Below are 27,518 nucleotides of genomic sequence, written 5' to 3'. Positions count from 1 at the left end.
CGACCCATGGCGGCCGACCTTCGCGACCCACGGCGGCCGACCTTCGCGACCCACGGCGGCCGACCTTCACAACCCACGCCGGCCGACCTTCGCGACCCATGCCGGCCGACATTCGCGACCCACGCCGGCCGACCTTCGCGACCCACGGCGGCCGACCTTCGCGATCCACGCCGGCCGACCTTTGCGACCCATGGCGGCCGACCTTCACGATCCACGCCAGCCGACCTTCGCGACCCACGCCGACTGACATGCGCGACCCACGCCAGCCGACCTTCGCGACCCACGCCGACTGACATGCGCGACCCACCATTTTCTCCTACCTTGTTTGTTGCTGACAAAAATGGAGGAATTGGTTTTGGGTCCCTTTGGCCTCAATGGCCCCTTTGTCCCTTTGGACTCCCGAACTTGTAAAAAAGGCTGTGACCGTATAAAACAAAATGCAGCCGCACTGCGCATGCATGCCCGATGATCGGGTACGCATGCGCAGTGCGGCCAAATTTTTAAAATATGTTCATGGCCATTTTGAAGGCCGCTTGCAGCCGGCATTGTTAAAAGACGGCTGCTGCGGCTGATTTGCGCGATCGGGAACGCTGCGCCGGACGGCTCTGCGACCCTTCCGTCACCCGCCCGCGACTCACACGTGGGTCGCGCCCCCGAGTTTGACAATGCCTACCTTAGACTCTTCTTTAGAATCTAAGGACTCGAAATGTTAAGTCTGGTGTCTCTCCTATGGATGCTGGCAGACCTGCTATGTTTTTCTGTGCATTTACCAGTAAAAAGATGGCCTGGTAATTTTATTTATTGGAGCCAGCTCCTGTCCATGGGCTAGGGTTTGCAAAGTTAACATAGACAAGTGTCATATCAGCCATCCTTTACACAGTGGGCATGATTGCAGGGGACGAAACAATTCTTTGAATGTTCTCCTGATCAATGTTCCTTCCTCAAACAAACCCCCCAAACAACCCCAGCAAAGACAGATTATCTGACCACCCACTCATTTGCTATTTTGGATCTGGCTATGTGCCACATCTGCCACTGTAACAGCAGTGGCTGCCATTCCACTGGGTTTAAAGCACTCTGCGACATCCCGAGGAAATCAAGTTCCTTTCTTTGTCACCACTGGACACCACACATATGTGACTACCAGGCAAGGACAGAATTATGCGTCGCTGTAATGTTTGTCTTCAGTGCGTTTACCGTTTCAACTCACAAGTGAAGGGTGTCCATTTGAGGGAGGTATTGCAAAGTGACCAACCCTTACAGAACCATTCCCCGCCAAGAGTTAGTGTTTTCTAGAGAAAAGAGAGACGATTTTCTAAAACACTGCCAGCAGGCAGCGAACGGCGAGAAATGTTTGACTCCCTCAGTAAGTCTCACCTGTGTAAGAATTTCTTAAATACTCGTCTGTAAGCGTAGCCTGCTCGTCGAACTCTAATGTTTTCCTTTAAACCCAGATATTCCACTTGATGCTTCACTCTAAAAAGAAAACGACAAACATTAACTGTATGACAGAAAGATGATTTTTAATTTTTATTTTGGTATATACAGAAAATGTTGGAATGAAATAGTTTACTGCTTATTTTTCAATGTCCTATTTTTATGGTTATAAATCAAAGTTTATTACTCTCCTGAAAAATTCCAGGGCTATGAAACTGCGCCATTGGACACCAATTGGTGTCGCCTTGATTCCATGGTAGCCATCTTGGTTCTGAGTCAGAGGTTTGTGGGTTCAAACCCTGATGAACTGCATGGTAGCACAGTGGTTAGCACAGCTGTCTCACAGCGCCCGGGGCCCAGGTTCGATTCTGGCCTCAGGTGACTGTCTGTGCGGAGTCTGCACGTTCTCCCCGTGTCTGCGTGAGTTTCATCCGGGTGCTCCGGTTTCCTCTCACAGGCCAAAGATGTGCAGGTTAGGTGGATTGGCTGTGCTAATTTGCCCCTTAGTGTCCAAAGGTGTCTAGGTTAGGTGAGGCTACTGGGATAGGGTGTGGAAGTGCACCTGGTTAGAGTGCTCTTTCACAGAGTCAATGCAGACTCGATGGACCGAATGGCCTCTTTCTGTACTGTAGGAAATCTATCTATGAAATACTCCAGTGAACTGAGCACACAATCTGACGGAGGCTTTCTACCTTTGGAGGTGCTAGTCTTTCAGACACGATATTAACCGAGGTTCTGTCTGCCCATTAGGTGGACCCAAGAAATCAGATAGTGGTATTTGAAGAATAGGGAAGGTGTCCTGAACAATATTTATCCTTCAACCGCAGCCTAATTATCTATCTCTGCTTCTTGAGGGAACCTGCTACTTCAAAACTGGCTGCTACATTGACATTGCAATAGTGACCCAGCTTTAAAAGTATTTAATTGTACGTCCGGCGCTTTGGGATTCCCTGATGATGTGACTGGTGCTATATTAATACAAGCTCTTCCATTGCATAGGAATGCATCAAGTTTATCTGAAATTGTTCTCTCGATCATTACAGAGGCCATGTTAACCTGTTCACAAAAACGGGCTAAAAGTAACAGAGGGAGAAAAGTCGAACACACAAAACGTTTGCCACGGCCTCATTTTAAGACAAAAATGATTACGATAGGGCAGCACGGTGGCGCCGTGGTAGCACTGCAGTCTCACGGCGCCGGGGTCCCAGGTTCGATCCCGGCCCTGGGACACTGTCCGTGTGGAGTTTGCACATTCTGCCCGTGTTTGCGTGGGTTTCACCCCCACAACCCAAAGATGTGCAGGGTAGGTGGATTGGCCATACTAACCTGCCCCTTAATTGGAAAAAAATTGGCTACTCTAAAAATTTTTACATTTTTTTAATGCATTTGAATGTGTGCAGCAGTCTTTAAAGGAGCCAAAGTATCTATACATCATATGAAGGAATAAATTGTAATAGTATTTTTTTACAATTACCTCCCTTTTAAACAATGCCTTCTGTGACAGTGGGACATTAGCGGGTCAGGTCCACCTCAGGTCCGCCCTCTGCCTTGTCAGGGGCTGATTTAGCACAGGGCTAAAGTGCTGGATTTTAAAACAGACCAAGGCAGGCCAGCAGCACGGTTCAATTCCTGTACCAGCCTCCCCGAACTGGCGGCGGAATGTGGCGACTAGGGGCTTTTCATAGTAACTTCATTTGAAGCCTACTTGTGAGAATAAGCGATTTTCATTTCATTTTTTCATTTTCTTCTGTGTAGATCTCCTTGGTTACATGATCGACCTGCACATATCCACGGTTGATAGTGGCCATGCCACAATTGGAGTACTGTGTGCAGTTTGGTCTCCTTAACTAAGGAAGGGCGTCGTTGCCCCAGCGGGAATGCAACAAAGGTTCACTAGACTGGTACCTGGGATGAGGGGTTTGGCATTATGAGGAGAGACTGAGCCGACTTTAATATTTCCCAGCATTCCGAGGAATGAGAGGTCATCTAATCAGAACGTGTAAAAATTCTTCAGAAACTTGATAGGGTGGATGTTGAGGCAATGTTTCGCCCATGTTGAGGAATCTAGAACATGGGATCACAGAATCAGAATGAGGGGTTGGCCATTTTAGGGCTGAGATCAGCAGAAATCTTTGAAATTCTCTACACCAGAGGTCTGTGGATCTTCGCTCTTTGAGTATATTAAAAACAAAGGTTGGTGGCTTTTTCGGCATGAGGGAAATTAAGATATGGGGTGATGGAGAAATGCAGGAATTGAGATAGATTAGCCATGATCTTGTTGAAAGGCAGAGCAGGCTCGAAGGTCCAAATGGCCCCCTCCATATCCAGATGTTCTGATAGATCAGTCTCAACCCGGTACTGGACTCCAGAGTACAGAGGTTGGTTGTGTATGTTACCTGCAATTACTGAAGGCAGGTCTTACAGAGAAGCCTACGTTTTCTTTTAAGGACTGAGCTGTCCTACTCACAAGTGCTTTGGGAATCATACCCCCGCCACATTAGAGCAACATCTATGGCTGACAGTGGAAATTTCTTGTATCTTTGCTGAGTCACAGCTGCCACTCATGTTGACTGAAAGCAGCAGTATTTGTACCACCAACAATCAACATGCCAGGGAGGCGTCAAGCCCGACGTTCCCACAGAGCTGTGTAGGTTCACAGCTACACAGCAGCCGCAGCCCGTGTTCGGCGATAAATGCCACGTGCACAGGGCAATCAGCATGGCAAGAACATTTCTCAGGCTGCAGAAAATAAAATTTGCCATCCGTGGGTCGGAAGAAGGCTTCCACAGGAAGCCGTTCACCGGCTTGTTTCAAGACCTGTTCGCAGCCAGCAACCAGTAGAGTAAGCAGGGGAGGAGGTTGCGGGGGGAGTCACGGGCTAGCCACGGGGCAGAGAGGAAAAGGAAAGGGGGGGAGGGGCGAAGGCACGCGAGGGACAAGCAGGAGTGACAAAGCCGCAGGGGACTGGTCCGAGGGTGGCACGGTAGCACAGTGGTTAGCACTGTTGCTTCACAGCGCCAAGGTCCCAGGTTTGATTCCTGGCTTGGGTCACTGTCTGTGTGGAGTCTGCGCGTTCTCCCCGTGTCTGCGTGGGTTTCCTCCTGGTGCTCCGGTTTCCTCCCACAAGTCCTGAAAGACGTGCCTGTTAGGTGAATTGGACATTCTGAATTCTGCCTCAGTGTACCCGAACAGGCGCTGGAATGTGGCGACTAGGGGCTTTTAACAGTAATTTAATTGCAGTGTTAATGTAAGCATGCCTGTGGCACTAATAAAGATTATTAAAGTTAATGCCCACACCAAACTGTAAATAGATGCTTGTAAATTGGTGTTTCGGTCATCCTAGGGAATGGAAAATATGTATGTCGACTAAAGGGGGGGTTACGGCCACAGCTGTAGTGAAGAGACTTGCTTGTGAATATATGTGTTGTTGGTTTTTTTAACAAACAATTTTATTGAGGTATTTTTTGGCATTGTAAACAGTTACAGATAACAGAAATGTGCAAACATCAATATAAAACCAATACTTCAATCAAACCATACTGCACATGCCCGCTCCTCTCCCCTAGACACTACCCACCTATTTATCCCTCCTACTCTACTCTAATCTCCCCCTCCCACCCCTCTTCCTCTCCCCCCCACCCTCCCTGCTGGCGTTCACACTCCCGCGAAGAAGTCGATGAATGGTTGCCACCTTCGGGCGAACCCCAGTACAGATCCCCTCAAGGCGAACTTAATTTTTTCCATACCCAGAAAACTTGACATGTCCGAAAGCCACAGTTCGGTCTTCGGGGGTTCTGAGTCCCTCCAGGCCAGCAGTATTCGCCACCGGGCTATTAGGGAAGCAAAGGCCAGAACATCTGCCTCTTTCTCCCCCTGGACTCCCGGGTCTTCCGAAATCCTGAAAATTGCCACCCCTGGACTCATCACCACCCTTGTTTGCAGCACCCGGGACATGACCCCCGCAAATCCCTCCCAGTACCCCCTAAGCTTAGGACATGCCCAAAACATGAACATGGTTCGCTGGTCCTCCCGCGCAGCTAGCGCACTTGTCCTTTATCCCAAAGAATTTGCTCATCCGAGCTACCGTCATGTGGGCCCGGTGAACGACCTTAAATTGAATCAGGCCGAGCCTGGCCCATGTTGCGGTTGAGTTTACCCTACTCAGAGCTTCCGCCCATAGCCCGTCCTCCATCTCCCCACCGAGCTTCTCCTCCCATTTGAGTTTCAGTTCCTCCGTCTGGGACTCTTCCCCCTTCATGAGCACCTTGTAGATATCCGAGACTCTACCCTCTCCTCCTTCTCCTCTAGAGACTATTCTGTCCTGGATCCCGATTGGCAGGAGGCGTGGGAAGGATGGGACCTGTCTGCGTACAAAGTCCCGCATCTGTAAGTACCTAAAGTCATTTCCCCTTACCAGCCCAAATTTCTCCTCCAAGCCCCTCAAACTCACAAAGCTCCCCTCCAGGAACATATCGCCCACCCACCCCACCCCCGCCCGCCACCCATGTTCGAAACCCTCCATCCATGTTTCCGGGGGCGAATCGATGGTTATCACATATTGGAGCCCAGACAGACGCACCCCCCCCCACACATGCCTCCTCCACTGGCCCCATATCCGCAGGGCCGCCCCCACTACCGGGCTGGTGGAGTACCTGGCCGGCGACAGCGGTAGGGGAGCTGTGACCAGGGCTGCCAAACTGGTGCCCCTGCACAAAGCCGCCTCCACTCGCTCCCAGATAGACCCCGTACCCACCATCCACTTCCTTATCATGGCTACGTTAGCCGCCCAGTAGTAGTTGATCAGACTCGGCAATGCCAGTCCCCCCTCGCTGCGGCTCCTTTCAATCATTGCCTTCTTCACCTGCGGGGATTTTCCCGCCCAGACAAAGCTCATGATGATTTTGCCAGTCCTTTTGGAGAAGGACCGTGGGATAAAGATCGGGAGGCACTGGAAGATGAACAGAAATCTAAGGAGGATTGTCATCTTTACAGTCTGCACCCTCCCCGCCAGTGACAGTGGGAGTGCATCCCATCTCCGAAACTCCCTCTTCATTTGTTCCACCACCCTCGTCAAATTTAACTAATGCAAACTGCCCCAGTCTCGTGCCACCTGTATCCCGAAGTACCGGAAACTTTCCCGCACCAGCCGAAATGGCAGCTCCTTCAGTCTATTCTCCTGGCCCCTTGCCTGCACCACAAACATCTCACTCTTGGCCATATTTAATTTGTACTATGAAAACCAACTTCCTCAATGTTTCCAGTATATTTTCCATCCCGGCCAGTGGGTCCAACACGTACAGGAGCAGGTTGTCCGCATAGAGAGAGACCCTATGCTCCCCCCCCCCCCCGCCCCAGTCATTCCCTTCCACCCCTTCGCAGCTCTCAACGCCATCGCCAATGGCTCTATGGCCAGCGCGAACAGCAATGGGGAGAGTGGGCACCCCTGTCTGGTCCCGCGGTGTAGTCTGAAATAATCTGACATTATCCTGTTCGTCCTAACGCTAGCTTTTGGGGCCTGCTACAATAGTCTGACCTAATTAACCAGTCCCTCCCCGAACCCAAACCGTCCGAGCACCTCCCACAAATAGCCCCACTCCACCCGGTCGAAGGCCTTCTCCGCGTCCATTGCCACCACTACCTCCACCTCCTTGCCCGTCGGGGGCATCATGATCACATTAAGCAATCTTCTCAAGTTAGCTGTCAGCTGCCTGCCTTTCACAAACCCTGTCTGATTGGCCCCAATCACCTCCGGTACGCAGTCCTCAATTCTAATCGCCAGGACCTTGGCCAGGAGCTTGGCATCCACATTGATCAGGGAGATTGGCTTGTATGACCCGCAGGATTCCGGGTCCTTGTCCCGCTTCAGTATCAGCGAGATGGTGGCTTGCGACATCGTCGGTGGCAGGGTCCCTCTGTCCCTTGCCTCATTAAAAACACTTGTCAGGACCGGTCCCACTATCTCCGAGAACTTCTTGTAAAACTCTACTGGGTATCCATCCGGTCCCGGGGCTTTCCTCGACTGCATGGCCTTTAGGCCCCCCAATACCTCCTCCGCTCTAATCAGGGCCCGCAGCCCGTCCACTAGTCCCCGGCCTACTTTTGGGAAGGTTAGTCCATCCAGGAACCTTTTCATCTCCTCCGGCTCTTCCGGGGGTTCTGAAGTGTACAGCTTACTATAGAAGTCTTGAAATACCTTATTCAGTCCTGCCGGGTCCTCCACTCTGCTCCCCTCCCCATCAACCGCTCTACTTATTTCCCTGCCCGCCTCCCTCTTCCTGAGTTGCTGCGCTAGAAATCTACTGGCATTCTCCCCATGCTCATACACCACTCCCCTCGCCTTCCTAAGTTGTTCCACGGCCCTACTCGTGGATAGCACCCCTAGTTCCGCCTGCAATTTCCGTCTCTCTCCCCGAGTAGGTCCTCCCCCGGAGCCCCCGCATGCTCCTCGTCTATCCGGTGAATTTCCCTAACCAATCTGTCCATTTCTGCTCTGTCCGCCCTGACCCTGTGAGCCCGAATTGAGATCAGTTCCCCCCCTCACTACTGCGTTCAGCCCCTCCCACAGGGTCGCTGCTGAAACCTCCCCCGTATCGTTCACCTGCAAGTAATTTTGCATACACTTCCGAAGTCTCTCACATATCCCCTCCTCCGACAACAGTCCTACGTCTAACCTCCATTGCGGGCGTTGATAATCCCCCCCCCCCCCCCTCCGGACCTGCAGGTCCACCCAGTGCGGGGCATGGTCCGAGATAGTGATTGCCGAGTATTCCGTATTCTTTACCTCCCCTACACAGTCCCTGCTCAAGATTAAAAAAATCAGTCCTAGAATATATTTTATGAACATGCGAATAAAACGAGTAGCCCCTTTCCGTCAGCTGTCTGGCTCTCCATGGGTCCACAGCCCCCATTTGCTCCATGAACCTTTTCAGCCCCCTTGCCATTGCTGGGAGTCTGCCCGTTCTGGGACATGACCGGTCCAGCCCCGGGTCAAGGACCGCATTAAAGACCGCATTAAATTCCCCCCCCCCCCCCCCCAACATTATCAACTTACGTGAGTCTAGGTCCGGGATCTTCGCCAGCACTCTTTTGATAAAGTCAACGTCGTCCTAGTTCGGCGCATATATGTTCACCAGCACCACTCTTCTCCCCTCCAGCTTGCCCCTTACCATAAGGAATCTGCCCCCGCCGTCTGCGACTATGCCCTCCGCCTCAAATTGAACCCGCTTATTGATCATAATTGCTACCCCCCTGGACTTAGAATCCAAGTCCGAGTGGGAGACCTGGCTGATCCAGCCCTTGCTTAGCCTAGTCTGGTCAGACGCTTTCAGATGTGTCTCCTGCAACATAATTACGTCCGCCTTTAGAGCCCGCAAATGCGCGAACACACGCGCCCTTTTAACTGGCCCATTTAGTCCCCTGGCATTTCAGGTGATCAGCCTGGTTGCCCCCCCCCCCCCCCCCCGCCGGTCAGCCATAACCTTTCTTGGGCCCGCCCCCGGCCCATGTGCCATGCCATTCCTGGCTCGCCTCTTGGCTACCCCCACCCCCAATCTCCTTTCCATTACCTACTTCAGATTCCCCCGTCAGCAAAATAACTCCCCCCCCCCTCCCCGCCCCTAGCAACATCCCCCGATAACCCCACCCCTGCCATTCAATGGCTGTATTCTCCCCCCCACCTGACTTATGTGTTGGTTTTTTAGTGCGTTTTTGTAATTCGGTATAAAATGGCAGAAACTGACAGCAGAAAACTGCTACATTTTAAAGGGGTGTATTGCTTAAACCAGAGGGTGGTGAATCTGTGGAACTCTTTGCCGCAGAAGGCTGTGGAGGCCAATTCACTGAGTGTCTTTAAGAGATAGATAGGTTCTTGATCAATAAGGGGATCAGGGGTTATGGGGAGAAGGCAGGAGAATGGGGATGAGAAAAATATCAGCCATGATTGAATGGCGGAGCAGACTCGATGGGCCGAGTGGCCTAATTCTGCTCCTCTGTCTTATGGACCCCGGCACAGTTTAGAATCTTCAGAGGTCCATAGAAGCAGGAGGGATAAAAAATATATCGAAGGGGTACTGATTTGGAGACTCATGCAATGGCCTAATCAGCCACCTAACCTCCGTGTAGACAATGTTACCTGCTCTCCTCCCAGTCCCTGGGCTTCTTAGTTTCATTAGGTTTGATACAGCGGATGTAGTGTGGCGTACACTTCATCAGGGTGCCCACAAGGTCATTGGCCTGTTTCTGTAAAAGACAAAATATAACAAGTGATCAGGAAATGCTGCAACTGTTCAGCGATGTAGCCAACATTTCAAAGAAGTCTCTCATGGTGTCTGTGAGGTATGAGTCCGTGCTACGGCTCGTAAACACCGCCGTACGGGAAGGGTACTGGCCAATGCAGTGAAACATACCCAGTGATTTATCTATTAGCATAACATACGCAGCTGAGGCAGGCTAATCGCACATCAGATATCACACTTCAAATCGTCGGAGATCAATAAGAAAGGAAGCTCATCTCTTTCCTGTCAAATTCCTGACTTCTGCCCTAGTCAAGAGTCAAGGGTTTACCCGTCAATCTATAGAAACAATTCGTTCCAATAATCCCCTGAATTGAACATAACTTTATTGCCTGAACATTGAGCTTGAAGAGAGACATACCTGCTCTCCCTCTGAGCAAGCAAACACTGGTAACTACCTGCCAGTCTGCCCATGAGGAATGCCACATCTGTTACGTGGAGAAACTGACCACTGGTGCAGTCCCTTGCGGTGTACGGATAGGACAATTCGCACACGTTTGGCCAGCAGGCAACTATTGTAAAAAATATTAATGAGATTAATGAGATGACTCTATATAGCTGAGATACAGCTCAGTTCAGGGTGCTACGAAGACCTGAGGTCAAGGTCACAATACTGGGGTTACAGCTGGTAAACCACTGTATCTGCCGCTGGTTGGGGTCTCAGATCATCCTTTTTCATTACATACTCAGTCTTAATCTTTGTAACTGAGCCTCCTCCCTGGCCTACACCCTCCTTCCAATAAAATCTGACTGCCCGGGCCATCTGGGAAGGGTCGTTCTCTGTCCAATTCATGTTATTACATTTCACGGCAGTAGCCACGGAAGGTGGTAGGCAATGCATTAACATAGCACAATATTGAGGGGAATTCTGACCATTTTGGTACAGCAAGTCGCCTGACTGCCCACGGTAGATTTCATTAAAACGTTCCAGAAATTTCTCTGGCTCCTCAGTCTTTTTAGGTTTTAGGTCTAAGATAGCAGAGATGTTTATGGGCTTTTGAAATGTGGCATTCAACGCATTCAGGATTTGTGACCGTCTATCATTGTCCAAGGCATGGGCTTGCTGAAGTGCGGCATGGCTAGCATAATTCAAGTGGTTGAGGTGACTGCAGTACTCTGCTGGGGTTAAAAGCTGCTGGACTAGGGCCCAGAGGTCCCTAGAATCAGTTTGATAAACTGAGATGGTAGTTCTCAGATAGTCCACGAAAGATTTCTTCCTGTCTGGGGTTGCAGCCAGAATAGCCATCATCTCATTGGGTCTCCATGGGAAATAAACGTCTATCATGGGCTGGGCTGCTGCTGTTGCAGCATCGGGGTTGGGTATTTTCCTAATCGGCAACTGTCTCAGAGTCTCACTAGGGGGCGCTTTAGCGGATTCCTCTGGCTCTTCAAAGACTTTGACGTCCTTCCCTTCCGATAGGGGGAGCTCCGGCTCCTCAGAACCATTCCCGTCCTCTTTCTTTGTTCTCATACTTTTCTGTCCTACCATATCAGTCTTAAGGGATCTAGGTGGGATGCGTAATTGTTTCTGGTTAGGATCAGGCCCCTCTCTCATTGTCCGAGATCGGGTCCTAGAGCTAACTGGGCTTGTGGAACAGAGCTCCCCTCTCTAACAGACGGTGAAGGTGCAGAAATAGGACCCAAATTATCAACCAAAGGGACTGGAGAGGCTGGCATGATTTGAATCTGGGCAGCAGTGACTGGATATAAATTATGATACCCTGGCGGTTCTGGAATTAGTGCTGACAATGCTACTGGTGCAGTCGGGACTCAACCCGACATGGTCCAATTCTCTAGGTCACCATCTGCCTCTGTCAATGCAAGGCCAGCCATTGAACTACGTAGCCCATTTTTAAACTCGAGTCTGCCCCGCTAGGTGTCTCCCACTCTTTACTTGCGCGTTTTTTGAATGCACACTCCTTTTTCAAGATCTCCAAAGTTTTCTGGTTCCCCCCTTCACTAATTGGAATCCCCATTTTAAGGGCATTTTCTTGCCAACGTGATAACATGATCTTATCCCTCTCCTCTTGACAATATTGTCTCCATAATCCAATTAACTCTTTGGCTTTCACACTTTGGCTCTTTTTCCAGATTTCACCCTGAATTTTCTTAATGATGTCCACATCTTTAGTGCCCCCTAGTGGCCATTCGTCACCCAATTTCTTCCTTAAAGTTGCTGACATTTTTCTAAAATCCCTCGCTTTATTTGGATAAATATCACATAATATTTGCAATGAACTGTTTGGATCACTCGTGTTATCCAAGCAATTCCCCATAATCTCGAACTAGTCCTCAAGACTGCGTTGTTCGTCACTACAGTCCAAGGATACAATTTTAGCTTAATCAACTATAGTTTCAAAACACACGTGGAACTGAACCATCCTTCTGATGTCCCATCAATTCCCCAATCAAAAACACCCGTGGAACTGAACCATCCTATCCGATGTCCCATCAATTCCCCAATCAAAAACACACGTGGAACCGAACCATCCTTCCAATGTCCCATCAATTCCACAATTAACCCAAAACTAAACTATCTATATTATGATATCCCATCAGTTTAATTTTCTAATCCCCAGACTGACCTTTGATTTCGTCGAGACGATCTTTCTGTACCAACCGCGAGTGACCAGACCAATCAGACCATGAGAAGAGAGGAAAATCAATGTGGTCATTTTCCAGCTACACACATTGTGGGCCCATTTCCACTTTCCTTGTCCAACATCAGTCTAATTCTGATTTCGCAGCTGGCCGGTGAACGTCTGGAGAAATCCCGGGTTTCGGCACCAAATGACAGTATTGAATTCTTTACCCGTCAGTCTGGCCTCAATAAAACTCGAGATGGATTTGTAGGTATAGTTTTATTTATTTTTAACCAACTTGCAAGGCTGACTCGCTCCGCAATGAGTTCCAGAACACACAAGCTGTCTCCTGGAGCTCCGGAACCGAGTGAGGTCGGAGACAAAGAAATCTCTGCAAATACATTCAAATGGCATCAAGTTTCACATACAAGATTCCCATAGGTCATCCTATACACCCCTTGACCTGGCCATATATCCTGATTGGCTCACTTCGCATTCCTTAACCCTGGGCCTCTTGTTACCCAGCATCCTTTTCCCCCATCCTCCTTGCCATGCTTTCTGAATTCCTTTGTCCTTTGTGAACTCACTTCTATCTACATTACTGTAACTAATATTTGAACTAACTATTTTATATCACATTCATTTGTTCAATTCCTCAGTATAGGCTGGGACTTTTTCCCCTGGAGCGTAGGAGGCTTAGGGGTAGAGGTCTATAAAATAATGAGGAGCATAGATAAGGTAGATAGTCAACATCTTTTTCCAAAGGTAGAGGAGTCTAGAACTAGAGGGCATAGGTTTAAGGTGAGAGATACAAAAGAGACCAGAGGGGAAATTTCTTCACACAGAGGGTGGTGAGCATCTGGAACGGGCTGCTAGAGGCAGTGGTAGAGGCGGGTACAATTTTGTCCTTTAAAAAGCAGTTAGGCAGTTACATGGGCAGGGTGGGTATAGAGGGATATGGGCCAAATGCGGGCAAGTGGGACTACTTAGTGATAGAAACTGGGCGGCATGGACAAGCTGGGCCGAAGGGCCTGTTTCCATGCTGTAAACATCTGTGACTCTATGACTCTATTCCCTCGCTTTTTCAGCAAGGGAATATAATCTTTAGTAGATTAGGGCTTTCCCAGCTTCCATCGAGCAAGTAAAGGACCCTACTAAAATAGAACTATTCTAGTTTTTTTTCCCCTCCCTGGAGGAACAGCCTTGCCTCCACTTGCCAATGCTAACAATGATACAATTGAATTACAAGGTATCTTTTACATTCTTTCTTGGGATGTGGGACATTGCTGGTGAGGTCACCCCTAATTACCCTTGAATTGCATAGCTTGCTAGGTCATTTCCAGGACAGTTAAAAATCACCCACATTGCTGTGGTCTGGATTCATATGTAGGCCAGACCAGCTGAGGGCAGCAGATTTCCTTCCCCAAAGGGCATGAGTGAACCAGATGGTTTTTGTTTACAACAATCCGATATTCAATGATTATTATTGACAAGGATTGTATTTATCCTAGGTTTTATTACCTGAATTAAACATTTCCCCAGCTGCTGTAATGGGATTTGAGCGAATGGGCGGGGATCTCGGTCCCGGCATAGGTGGGCATCGTCATGGGTGGGGATGGGCAAACTTGGCGTCATTTCCAAAGCATTAGTCTGGGCGTTTGGGTTACTAGATCAGTAACATTACCACTTTGTGACCATCCACCAAAATGTCCCATTGCTCTGTGGTGCATGTGTTACTAAAGTTAGACAATGGTTGACATCGTCAAAGAAAGGTTAGTGAGGAACGTTGGTGACTGTCAGTACCTTTATTTTGCTGCCTGCAGTTGTGGGCCGCCCTTTCTTTTCGGCGTGTAGACTTTCGGGGAAAAGGGTGCGAATGAAGGGGCTGTGAAGCAGCAACAAATACAATTAAACATGCAAGCAAAGCTAATGTTTCACACAATCAGCTCCAAACAATCCATGCACTTTTACACATAGCTTCTCTTTCACTTACAGTTCACTGCTCTGCATGAGTTCGATCAGATCCGTGAAAAGGACATCTCGATTCCGCTCGCAGAATCCCTCCACGTTATAGGAAACCTGGACACCAAAGAAAATTTGAAAGATTTGAACTCTTGTTTTTTCAGCCCTGGGATTTTGCAACCGCATTTTTTTTTAAGGCTCTCAGTTGAAGGTTACCATTCTGGCCCTCAGCGACATCACCTGAAAAAACTGCTTCTCTACGTACACTGATGGTTCCCTTACCGCCTTCTCTCTCTCAATCCATCTACTGTCTCTGAAATGTCAAGACTGCTTTTCTGACATCTAGCGATGAATGAGCATTAAACTAAACTTTTGGAAGATCACAGGCATTGTACTCAGTCTCTGCTACTCTCAGTTTCCTAGCCACTGACTCCATCCCTCTCCCTGGCCGTGTGTTGAAGCTGAAGCAAACTGTTCACAGCCTTGGTGTCGCATCTGACCACGAGATGAGCTTCTGGTCACATATACACACCATTACCAAGCTCACTTCCATAACACTGCCCAACTTTTCCCTGCTTCATTTCATCTGCTGCTCACGCCTCATCTATGACTTTGGTGTTCTGGACTTGACCATTCCAACGACCTCGGACACTGACCTCTGATCCTCCACCCTCCTTAAACTATGGATCATCCAAAACTCACACCCAGTCCCATTCACCTTTCTTGCCTGTGCTCATTGGCCAACACTGGCTCCCAGTTAAGCAACACCTAGTTAAAAAAATTCTCATCCTTGTTTTCAAATCACTCCAAGGCCTCTTTCCTCCCTACAATCTTCCACCCCCCCACCCCGAGATATGTACACTCCTCTAACTCTGACCTCCTATGGGGAGGCGGTGGCACAGTGGTATTGTCACTGGACTAGTAATCCAGAGACCCAGGGCAAGACCTGGGGATCGGCGTTCAAACCCCACCATAGGCGATGGTGAAATTTGAATTCAATGCAAATTAAAAGTCTAATGATGACCATGAAACCATTGTCGTAAAAACCCTGGTCTGGCCTACATGTGACTCCAGCTCCACAGCAGTGTGGTTGACGCTCAGAAGTGAAATGGAGGGCAGTGAAGGATGGACAACAAATGCTGGACCAGCCAGTGACACCCACACCTCATAAACGAATAAAACAAAAACCCAGGTTGAACTGTTTCAGCATTGGTGGATGTGTCTCCAATAGTCTGAGCCCCAAGCTCTGGAGTTCCTTCCCTAAACCGCTCACTTCTTTAAAAATCTCTCTCTTTGGCCAAGCCTTTGGTTATCTGCTCTAATATTTCCATGGGTCAATTTATTTTTTGACAATGCAACTATGAGGCACCTCAGGATGTTTTACTATGTTGTATATAAAGATGCAACATAAATACAAGTTGTGGATAACAGACAAACACATACTGACCCGAGTATATAGTACCATTGAGCCTGACATCGTTTTATTCTAGAGGGAGGGTCTGAATATTGAAATCTATAGACTCCTTCCAGTACCTGTATAATAGCAAATCACTTTACATTTCCAATATCTGCATAGAATTGCAATGCATTAAACCACATCCCTCTCACTCTTACTCAATTCAATTCCAATGTGCTCAATCCCTCTTATTCTGCAATTACAATTGATCAAATCACTTTTTGTACTCCCCCAAGTGTAGAATTACTGAGCCAGATGTACAGGACACGTTCGGGTATGCACCATTTTATGTGGGTCCGGGAGATTCAAGAGGCAATTGCCATCTAATTTCTAATTTGGAAGAGGGAGTTTCAAATTTTCAACGTTACAAAAAGTTGCAACACTTCAAAAATACTTCATTGGCTGTAGAGCATTTTGAGCCATTCTGTGATCATAAAAAGCAATTGTAAATCTTTCTTTACTCTTTGTAATATCACCTTGCCCTGTAGGCAGATGCACCCTAATCAGATGGTGCAAGTGCGCCACAGGGGCAGAGGGGGGCTCCACTTACATCTTGAATCAATATTCCGAACCATGCATCACATATTGGCCCTTCAATCATGCCTGCAGCATTAGCCTGTCCAGGTGTTAAATATCAGAATACCACTGATGGCCAGATGGAGACAGGAAGATTGAAGGGATAAATCAAGATGCTACCAAATTGGGGTGGAGGCCCTGGTTTAATTCTGTAGACGGTGAAGGCTGATGGTGTTTGTCTATCTGAAAAGTACTGGCAGTCGCTAGTCCTCGATTTGGGGGTGGCGTTTGCTGAAGGCCGGGAGTTTCTGCCATGAGTTTTCACGTGACTGATAGGCAATTCTCGACCAAAATGTCTTTGGGTACATGGGACAGGATGTCCCACGGGGTAGCGGGATCCGGAATGCAGGATTTTCTTATCTTTCCCTCTGTGCCGTCACTCTGATCATTAAAACATTGAGACTCAAAGCGTGATGCGGCTTCGTCGACACGTCGCCATCTTGTACAATTGGTAGCAAGCTCCTCCCAGTCACCAATCTCTCCGCCGCCGAGAGTATCTTTGAAGTGATTCCTTTGTCCTCCCCTGGAACGTTGGCCATTTGAGCATTGAGAAAACAGGAGGTAGTGACAAGGGAGATGCTTTTCAGCCATCTAGGCAGTGTCCAGTCCATCAAGGTTGACCTTGAAACCGTCTCTGCCAGTGGGCTGCGCACTGAACACTCAACTACCAAGCTATAGCTGCAGAGCATTTCCTGTTTTTGATTAGATGAGAGCTGCTGACTAACTAAGAAATGAGACTGGCTGCTTCTAGCCCCCATGATTCAAGCGGAAAATTTCTTCACAAACAAAGCTAGATGGTTATCAGGAGCGGGCTGCATTAATAAGCAGCTTCCATGCACAATGGGTCTGGAATTCCCCCACTCAAGGCATCTGTAGTTCTTCAACATTTAAAAAACTTTCCTGGTAAATATTGGTCGCAATTTTTACAGCCAAAAACTTCATTCGTCAATGACTGGACTGGGTATGACAGCACTCTCTTACTATATGAGAGGCTAAAATAAAGTCTTTGAGTGGTTAGCACTGTTGCTTCACAGCTCCAGGGTCCCAGGTTTGATTCCAGGCTTGGGTCACTGTCTGTGCGGAGTCTGTACGTTCTCCCCGTGTCTGCGTGGGTTTCCTCCGGATGCAAGTCCCGAAAGACGTTGGTTAGGTAATTTGGACATTCTGAATTCTCCCTCCGTGCACCCGAACTGGCGCTGGAATGTGGCGACTAGGGGCTTTTCACAGTAACTTTGTTGCAGTGTTAATGTGAGCCTACTTGTGACAATAAAGCTTATTATTGGGGCGGCTTGTGGCGCAGTGGTTAGCACTGGGACTACGACGCTGAAGACCCGGGTTCGAATCCCGCCCCTAGGTCACTGTCTGTGTGGAGTTTGCACATTCTCCCCGTAACTGCGTGGGTTTCACCCCCACAACCCAAAGATGTGCAGTTTAGGTGGATTGTCCATGCTAAATTGTCCCTTAATTGGAGAAAAAATAATTGGGTACTCTAAATTTATATTTAAAAAAATAAAGATTATTATTAAAGTTCAATACTAGAGATAGTCGGGCAGTACAATTTCAGATAAATGTTGTTTTATAACTTACAACACGAGTGGTAAGGCCTGGTGCAGAGAACGGGTGAGGTAGGAAAGGTAATGAACAAAGATATCAAGTAAAGAAGGAAGTAATGAGTAGTTAACGGTTAGCATCGGTTTTTAAGGAAAACCCACATGTTTTATATATATCATAGCAGTCTAGAATAACCACCATTTTCTGAATCTTACATTCATTGAACCCATGAACTTAGCGAATCATGCTGTCGAATTCCGTTTTAATGACACCACGCATGGCCAAATGGAGGGGTAACCATGACAACCCCTCTAGATACAGCATTTCCTAAATATTTCTGTTGGTTTGCGCAGGAAAGTTGCCTTTGATTAAATCCTACCCCATGCATATTTCTGATATGTAGATGATGGGCTGGATTTTCTGCAGCCCGACCCCGAAATCGCATCCGACACTGGGGCAGAGAATCCAGTTTCACGCCGTAATAGGACCCGGCATCAGTTCGGTGATACTCCAGGCACCGAAAATCGGCGTCACTGGGGAGTACACGGCGCCGCCGGGGGGCCATTGCCAGAGGCTCGCTCCGCAATCCTCCGCTCCCGACCAGCCGAGTTCCCGACGGCGTCGAACTAACCTTCTCTGTGCTCCGAGTCCGACATGGACCACGGCGCGGCCAGCGGCCGCCCTGCGCATGCGCGGCCTCTGCCCCGGAAGTGCGGGGGCCCGTATCGGCAGCAAAGGCTGCGAGATCCACTCCGGGTCCCTAAATGAATTCATTTAACTTTTTTGCAGGAATTTCAGGAGTAAAACTCCACCGTTTCTCCATTATTGAGACATAGTCTCAATAATGGAGAATCCAGCCCGTTATGTTCATGATCCTTGAATCTGCTGTCGCCTGTAAAGGTTTCCTTACACATCTTAATGCGCTCCACCCCAGGAGATGTGTGATGACCAGGTGAGAACGGGTGGATGGACTCCCTTCGACTCAACCTCCTTGCTTGGTCACAACAGAGGTTTAAGTTTCTTTTTCACGAGGATACGCCTTTTCCGAATACAAATGTATTTAACTATTCGAACTATGAGTAATAAGGACAGCATGGGGCGCAGTGGTTAGCACTGGGACTACGGCACTGAGGACCGGGTTCGATCCCGGCCCCGGGTCACTGTCCGTGGAGTTTGCACATTCTCCCAGTGTCTGCGTGGGTTTCGCCCCCACAACCCAAAGATGTTCAAGTTAGGTGGATTGGCCACACTAAATTGCCCCTTAATTGGACAAATAATAATTGGGTATTCTAAATGTAGTTTTAAAAAACTGTGAATAATAAGGAGCCAGTCAAACTAGCGTTTCTTGAGTCGAAGAAAGAGCCAATTTACCACTAAACCCAAGAAGTACAATAAAAATGTGACATCAAGCATTTCTCATGCAATCAGTCAAGCCCACACACACATGTGCACGTGCACACACACACACATGTGCAGGTACACACACACATGCGCAAGCCATGGATGCAGTCAAGAGTAAAAGGTGTTGCAATTATTATGGGTTCGGTGGCAGATTTCTAGTGAAGTGGGTTTCCAAACTGGGTAATATATTTGGTCTAAGAGAGAGAGAGAGACAGAGAGACCAGCTTTCTGCTTGTTTCGTCTGCTGAAAATGTTCTTGTAATTTCAGCTGTCTGGCCTGGAAATATTCCAGCCATTACATATTTCCAAAGGGACTTTGGGTGGACCTGTCTTTGGTAGACATTGGTACAATATCCAGTACTTCGAATTTTTTAAATTGTGTCTCCCTTAGAGTTTCAATGGGTCTCTGAATTATAGGACATACCTCTCTCTTCACACTTCCAAGAGTCATTTGTTTATTTTTCACCTTCACCTTGGAAGGTGGCCTTGTATTTTTAAGCAGTATGTTCGGTTTCGTTGCAGAATTTCCCATCAGCTGGGAGTTGAAAATCCTATTTTGAAATAGAGAAGGGCATAGACAGATGGGACAATCCCTTTCCTCAACGTTAAGATTGAGTGTACTCCTGGAGACACATGATCGTCGTCCCAATTCCTGTCCCCACACTCCTGTCATTAATCCATCCTCCAGGAGAGCTGTCTTACCACGGCCAGTTAGAAAGGGAACAGACCCTAGATTATTCCTTCTTTTCCCCCGTCTCTAATATTTTCATGACCAGTGAAAGAACATGTTGGAAGAAAATGCAAAATAACATCATTTTGATGGCCCTGTGATTTTGCCTTTTGGAACGCTCCCTGCTGTGTCCTGGAACCGATCTTCAATCCCTGGAGACTCCAGGACAAACGTGGAGAGTTGGCAACTCTACTCAAGTGCTGGTTGAGAAATCTGCTAATGGTTTCTCTGCATTTGTCTACCTTAAGCCTTCCTTCACTGCTCAACATATATGTTGGGATTCATATGACTCCATGCGATATAAGATTTGCCTGATCACCAATCTTGTAAATAGCACTCTAGCCATTTGCTCACCTTGCAAGCTCGACACAGAAATAAAGTACATCAAAATCACCCTGCTCGCGGACAGTGGCTATCCTGATTATGTCGTTGTCCACTGTGTATTGCGCAAACGTGACAAAGGCTGCCACTTTCGGACTTAAAATGTACCCAGTCTACCTCAAATTACCCTGGAAAGACAGAATACCTTTAACAATTTGAACAAACAGTTTCATGTTGTTACTGTGTGGTGACGGCACAAGTGGTATTTTCCATGAGTGGGATGCAGCCCGCAGTCCAAAAGGATGTTCTGCCGACCACATGATTAAACAATGTCATGTATAAATTTCAGTGTCCGTGTGATGTCACGTGCGTAGGCCAACATACTGGCTCATCGAACCAAACAGCATGCTCCTCCAGCTGTTTGTAATAAACAGGGTACAGACCGTGCTCAACCAGCCCACACTTGCAAAATCCAAAACAAGATTAGATGTGATTGCATGATTGGCAACACTTGCTGAACAGTCCTGAGTGTGCTAGTTGCACTAAGAACAAATTTAAGATAATCAGTCGAGCTTATAATGTGGCTCATTTGTGTTTGCTAAAAGAGATATGCATTTATACTTGTACTCTGCAAAGAAAAGGAATATGTTCAATCCTTGCACCTTTTTGAATTACCCAGTTGCATTGGGAGCCTACAGCCGCCCCTCCCCCCCCTTTGCTTTCATCACAACAACGCCTCAGCCAATCAGAGTTGACATGCTAACCAATCAGCATCCCTCTTCTCTTTTGGCATATGTTTATATGCTTCTTTGAAATTTGTTATTCTTGCATTTGTCCGGATAAGTCCAAGATGAAAAGCTTTGGCAACATGTCTCTCTTTCCAGCAAGATTAAGTAAATGGTATCTTTCATTAATTTGCACACATGGCAGAGCCACACATGCAGCTATAACTGGAATTTTCTTTAAGAAATATGGGTGTCTGGAACTTACTTATAAAATGTCAATTCTTTATAGTTTGTATATCTAACTTTTCATTGATAGGTCTGCTCACCTTTAGAAGATACCAATTTGGGGAAAGAGAGAGAAAACACTTGCACATAAGGGCTTATGCATTGCACATAAATTTACCAAGAATGTGAGTACATTTGTAAACCTGTATAATATCCCTTATGGACTTTAGAGCAGCGTTTGGACTGTCTGAATCTAGGTTTAATTGGAAAGAGATGTTATTTGGGATTAAGCGAGAGGTCCTCCTGGTTTGAAAACCCAAACTTGACGTCAGCTACTTTGTGCTTAGTCCCAACTTTCCTCCATTGCGATCATGTTTAATTACCTTGCCTGCATAATGGTGAATGATGAAACCCTGGTTCCAGCTGTTGAAATGCTCGTGGGTTCCAATTTGCATCTGCAGTTTCTGCAGCAATGTCTGGTCTGCTCCTTCCCCCGTCGCATGCATAGTTGCACAAACATCATCCAAAATACTCAAAATGCCAGGTGGATTCTGTGAATAAATGCATACTATTACAGACCATAGGCTACACATAACAAAACAATGATACCGCAATATTTGTCAAAATGGCACATATTGGAAACTATCTGTAGATTATGAAATGAAATGAATGAAATGAAAATCACTTATTGTCACAAGTAGGCTTGAATGAAGTTACTGTGAAAAGCCCTTAGTTGTCACATTTCAGCTCCTGTTCGGGGAGGCTGGTACAGGAATTGAACCTGCGCTGCTAGCCTTAGACTGCTTTACAAGCCAACTATTTAGCCCACTGTGCTAAACCAGCCCCTATGGTGATGCAGTATTGCTTTGGGAGGCAGGAAAACCATCAATCCACCAGTTTCAAAATTTTATTCCTAGCAGAAATGCATCTAGTCCTTTTTCAAAACCTGCCACTGTTTCTTATGAATGTGTTTCACAATTATATCACCTTTTACTTAAAAAAAAGGAGCCTAAATTTATTTTTGCTTGATATTATATTTTAAACTATACCCTCTCGTCTTTGAACCATGGATCCGACAGAAGTTTTTTTTTTTAGATCTCTCCAAATGCCTGAGTGCTGGCTCTCTCTAATCAGTCCTTGTCCTTCCGGACGGTCACTTATGCCATCCCTCATCAAGATCCCAATCACTTTGCCCACCACAAATGAGGTAAAGCACAGGCCTGTGATTTGAAGACTCATCCTGTTCCTCTCCTTCTGGTTTAGCTCAGTGGGCTGGACAGCTGGTTTGTGATGCAGAACAAGACCACCAGCGCGGGTTCAATTCCCGCACCAGCTGAGAATTCTGAATTCTCCCTCTGTGTACCCGAACAGGAGCCAGAATGTGGTGACTAGGGGCTTTTCACAGTAACTTCACTGCAGTGTTATTGTAAGCCTATTTGTGACAATAAAGATTATTTATTTAAAGATGATTGAAACGTTTGCCTTTCTGGAATGTTATTTGATTCCAGTGAGCTTCGAGAAAAGTACGGTGAAGGAATTTGTGAACTTCTTTAGGGTAACTCCACCGCTGGATGTGTAGGCATTAATTTACCCAGCCTCCTTTCTACCACAATTTCCCTTCCCAGACAGCTTCAGCAGTCTGCTCCCTCTTTCTCCCTTTACCTCTTTAATCTCTGGAGTTGCTCCTTCTCCATGGGCAAGAAGAACCACAAATTGAAAGTTTTGTTATTCTGCCTGTTCCTTATTCACACATGCCACCTCCCTATTGCTACAGGTAAATATGCCCATGCCGCTCAGTATCCATCTCCGTCTTCTGACAAACAACCTTTTATTAGCATTTGTATTTTCCACCTTATTCTTCTCACCTGCTCTTCTTTCCATCTCATACCAGCTTTGCAAACTTAATTTGATTTTCATTCTGGTTTTCCTTATTTGATCCCGTCACTCATTTGGTCTTCAAGCAAAGATTCATGACGGAATTCAGTAAACCATTCTTTTGTGTATACAGAGCCCAGTCTACGTCAGGATGATTAAAATTCCCTGTTACAACTGAGGCTGCAATACTATTGTTCAATCTCCCATTTCAGTAATCCAACTCTGGCACAATATGATAATCTTTTAACAGCTTCCTACCATTAACTCTTATCATTTTTCTATCTTTCAGATTCACCCAAATGGGCTTTGTGCCAATTTCTGCTTCCTTCCTCTCAACAGTACACTGTGCCACCCCCTTGCCTCAAGTACACAGAGCCTCGTAGATTGTTCCTCACTCATTGTCTTCCTCAGTCAGGTTTCAGTAATAATCAGGATGTCTATTAGCCTCCTATTTATCATCACTTCCAACCCATCTTTTTTTGTTATGCACTCCTATGAGTCATAGAATCATAGAATCCCAACAGTGTAGAAGGAAGCCATTCCCCCTTCCTAAAAATTGGCCCGCGTGGTTATCCTTCTTCTAGTTCAAGTAGCATCCTCAATTATTTGAAGGTTGCCAAACCACAGTTCACCTATGGTTGTACTACTGGGCAGGGCAAGGAAGCAGACCCAAAGTCTACCTTGGCTGAAGCGGGGATTGAACACCATACTGTTGGTGAACCACCTGCTGATGCTCTAAGCCAACTGAGCTAACTGCCCCCACCCTCCATGGTTACCCGGGCTTTCAAAAAAATGAAATCAGCAATAGGGTTATTAATAGATATATTAAAAAGGCAGACAATGACAACAGACAACAAGGTCTACATCATAGATGATCATCTTCATGGAAGAACGTGACCATATTAAGAAAGTTTGAAGATACTAAAAACAAATAATCAACGGTCACTTTGTATTGCTTGGCTCGTCAAAATTTCAGCCCATGGTTAGTATTAATTGGAAAGAACATGTATGAAATACACCTGCAGTAATTTTTTTTAGTTTCCTTTATAAATTTAGAGTATCCAATTATTTGTTTTCCAATTGAGGGGCAATTTAGTGTGGCCAATCCACCTACTCTGCACATCTTTGGGTTGTGGGGGTGAGACCCACGCAGACATGGGGAGAATGGTCAGTGACCCAGGGCCGGTATGCCTCAGCCTTGTCTTTTGCACATATGTGCTGGGCAAGGAGAACATCAAATTAATGGTTGGAGTTAAAGGCAGGAGCTGAGGAAGTTCTAGAGGAAAAATAAATACTTCCCACTGAAAAGCTTAGTAGGCGTATGTTTAAATATATTCGAGCATTGCCAAGATTTGATGAGAAAGATGCGCAAGCCTATTTCATCTCATATGAGAAATGACCACATGGTCAGTGACCCAGGGCCGGTATTGAACCTCGGCGCCGTGAGGCAGCAGTGCTAACCATTGCATCACCGTGCTGCCCTAGACATCTGCAGTCATGTGTGAAAGATGGAGATGAAATAATTGATCTTTGCTTAGAAAATAAAATTACATCTGATGCTATAAATTCGTATATTTCTAATATTCCAATGCTTATCTGCCTGTATTACATATATCCCAATACAATTTCAATAGTTTTATATCGCTTATGATTCTTCTATCATATTTTTGAAAGATTTATTTTTTTACCACCAAAACAAACTCAGTTGAGGGAGGCAGTGGCAAAGTGGTACTGTCACTGAACTAGTGACCCGAGACCCAGGGCAATGCTCTGGGGACCTGGGTTCAAATCCCGCCACGGCAGATGGTGGAGTTTGAATTCTGTTTTTAATAATATCTGTCGATTGTTGTAAAAACCCATCTGAATCATTATTGCCCTTCAGGGAAGGAAATCTGCCATCCTTACCCGGTCTGGCCTATATGTGACTCCAAATCCATAGCAATGTGGCCTCTTAGTTCAAGGGCGATTAGCGATGGGCAATAAATGCTGGCCCAGCCAGCGACACCCACATCAATTAAATAATTTTTAAAATGTGGTCACCTATTGCAACATTCTTCCTCGGTTACAATTAGATGGTTACCACAGATTAATGGTAAATTTGTTTTTCAGTCACACATTTTCTATGGACCAACCACAGCACTCAAAACTAAAAAAAACAGCAGTTACCACAGCGCGGGTGTATAATTACCAGGGTCTAATAAACAACCAGTAGCCAATAACAATCGGAAAGTTTACATGATCAGAAATGACCAAGAGATTTATCATTATAGAATAGATTAAAGAGACTTGGAGAGGATTTCGGAAAAAATAATGGTTGGTATGAAGCGTGACCGACCCCACATAACATGGGAAAAGTTGAAAGGGAAAGAAAGGAGGATTAAATAACTTTTCTTAAATTTTGAAACCTTATAGAGGAGTAACTGTGCAACTAAGTATCTTATGGGTAACCGTTTGAGAAATATAACAATTAATTGAAGGAAAAAGCATGAGTTCTTTTTTATAAGCGACACCATGGTCTTTGCTGTTAAGCAATGAAGGATTAAAGAGGATACAGTTGCATATATGTGAACATCACTCTAAATATATACAAGAATCAGTCCTGATACTTACAAGTTTGTTCTCAATGAGATCACACACTACTTTATTGTTGAAATAGTCGATTACAGTCCATTTAATTCCCTCTTGCACATATTCTTCCTAAGGAGATGAGAATTACACAATAACAGTTGAACTATTTCAGACAGAAAAGATATTAGTTGCAGTACAGCTGAAATAAAGGACACTAAATAGCAACAGTACTCACTAAAACACTTGGTGGCCAATATTGTAGGACGGCAATCCCCAAACAGTGTTCAGTCTCAAGGATATATTTGCAAACGTTTTGCTCCCCAAGGTGAACACTTCTAGTGCTGAGTATAATAAAAGCAAAGCTGCTTCTTGTATCAAACAGGCAACATTTCTGCATTACATCTTCATTTGTGATTTTTGATAAAATATTCCAAATTAAAAATGGGCTTTTGTTACTTATATCTTTAAGAAAAGTATTCTGACTAATTGACTTATTCACAGAAGTGTCTAGAGAATATTGACAGTTTGTATACAAGTCTTTTGTCCAATACCTTTGTCTGTGCAGCATTCAGAAGTTGATTGAGTCAGAGGAGTACTTGGCATTTTCAGGTGTGATTTAACAGAAAGGTTTCTGGGGGTGGGATTTAACCAAATGGGAATTATGTCCCATAGCGAGAACATTTAGCGTTTCCCTGCGCTTGCAGCGCCAAGGAACCCCCGCTAACACATGGGTTAGATACAGGGCCCCGTTTTCTGCATCAATTTTTACTGCCGTCCCGATTTTCCGAGCTCCTGACGTGACCCCCGAGCCCCCCCCCCCCCACAAGCACCAACACACCATAAAGGGGACCCTGAGCTGGGCCCCTCCGCATACCCACGCAGTGCACCGCCCAGCCCAATCACTGCCGCGTGAAAAATGCCAGCTTGGCATCCTGGCACTGCCAGCCTAGCAGTGCAAAGGTGCCCGGGTGCCAGGGGGAGAGCCAGGGTGCCACGCTGCCCTGTCGATGACCACCTAGGGGCCTACAATGGCCCAGGAGACTCCCCAGGTTCCCCCTTACGCCTAAATGGCACCCAGCTGGGGTCTCCCTGAGGAGGCCGATGGATGCCAGAAGCCAGTTAGATCTGGCATTAGCACCATCAAGTAGGTTCTTAAACTCACTTAGCCGTGTGGGACTGGGTCCTGCCCATTCATCAGAAACAGACAGAACACTGCATAACCCTGCCATTCCGTAGTTACTTCAATTAAGAAAATAATCCCTATCTTAGTTGCAAATTTATGATAACAGAGTGGGTATGTTTCCTGAAAATGAAAAAGTTACGGTGTGATCCAATTGGAAGTGTTTATATTGAACACTAGTTACAGAGTTTTCAAAAACTTGCCGCAGTTTACTTTAAAGTCAGCATGAATGTTGAATTGCTAAAAGTTTTAAAGATTGCTTTTCAGGTCTGTAACCCCAAACCTGCAAGTTGCATTCTAAACTCCATAACTGGGGTGGCATGGTGGCGCAGTGGTTAGCACTACTGACTCATGGTGCCACGGATCCGGGTTCGATCCTGGTCCCGGGTCACTGTCCATGTGGAGTTTGCACATTCTCCCCGTGTTTGCTTGGGTCTCACCCCCACAACCCAAAGATGTGCAGCGTGGGTGGGTTGGCCATGCTAAATTGCTCCTTAATCGGAAAAAATAGAATTGGATACTCTCAATTTATTTATTTTTAAAATTAGTCACACTAAATTTAAAATATACTGGGAGGCGCCACTTGATAAGGGGAGTACCCAATTCTTTTTTTTTCAATTAAGGGGCAATTTAGCGTG

General features: G+C 46.5%; 1 protein-coding gene across 3 annotated transcripts in view; it reads right to left on the bottom strand.

The window, feature by feature from the left end:
• The window catches only part of myo1ea (myosin IEa), a 207,996-nt gene that overhangs the window by 63,184 nt on the left and 117,294 nt on the right, over positions 1-27,518 (bottom strand). For all 3 annotated transcript variants that reach the window (XM_072470699.1, XM_072470700.1, XM_072470702.1), the window contains 6 exons: positions 25,743-25,829; positions 21,641-21,808; positions 14,304-14,389; positions 14,114-14,195; positions 9,569-9,675; positions 1,378-1,476 (listed from right to left, as the gene is read on the bottom strand). In XM_072470699.1, the coding sequence (XP_072326800.1) occupies positions 1,378-1,476; positions 9,569-9,675; positions 14,114-14,195; positions 14,304-14,389; positions 21,641-21,808; positions 25,743-25,829 (629 nt within the window). The remainder of the gene's footprint in view (positions 1-1,377; positions 1,477-9,568; positions 9,676-14,113; positions 14,196-14,303; positions 14,390-21,640; positions 21,809-25,742; positions 25,830-27,518) is intronic.

Source organism: Scyliorhinus torazame, chromosome 12 (assembly GCF_047496885.1).
Source record: "Scyliorhinus torazame isolate Kashiwa2021f chromosome 12, sScyTor2.1, whole genome shotgun sequence".
NCBI classification, from domain to species: domain Eukaryota; kingdom Metazoa; phylum Chordata; class Chondrichthyes; order Carcharhiniformes; family Scyliorhinidae; genus Scyliorhinus; species Scyliorhinus torazame.
Note: the sequence above shows the minus strand (reverse complement) of the source record. Positions and strands in the feature narration are given on the sequence as shown.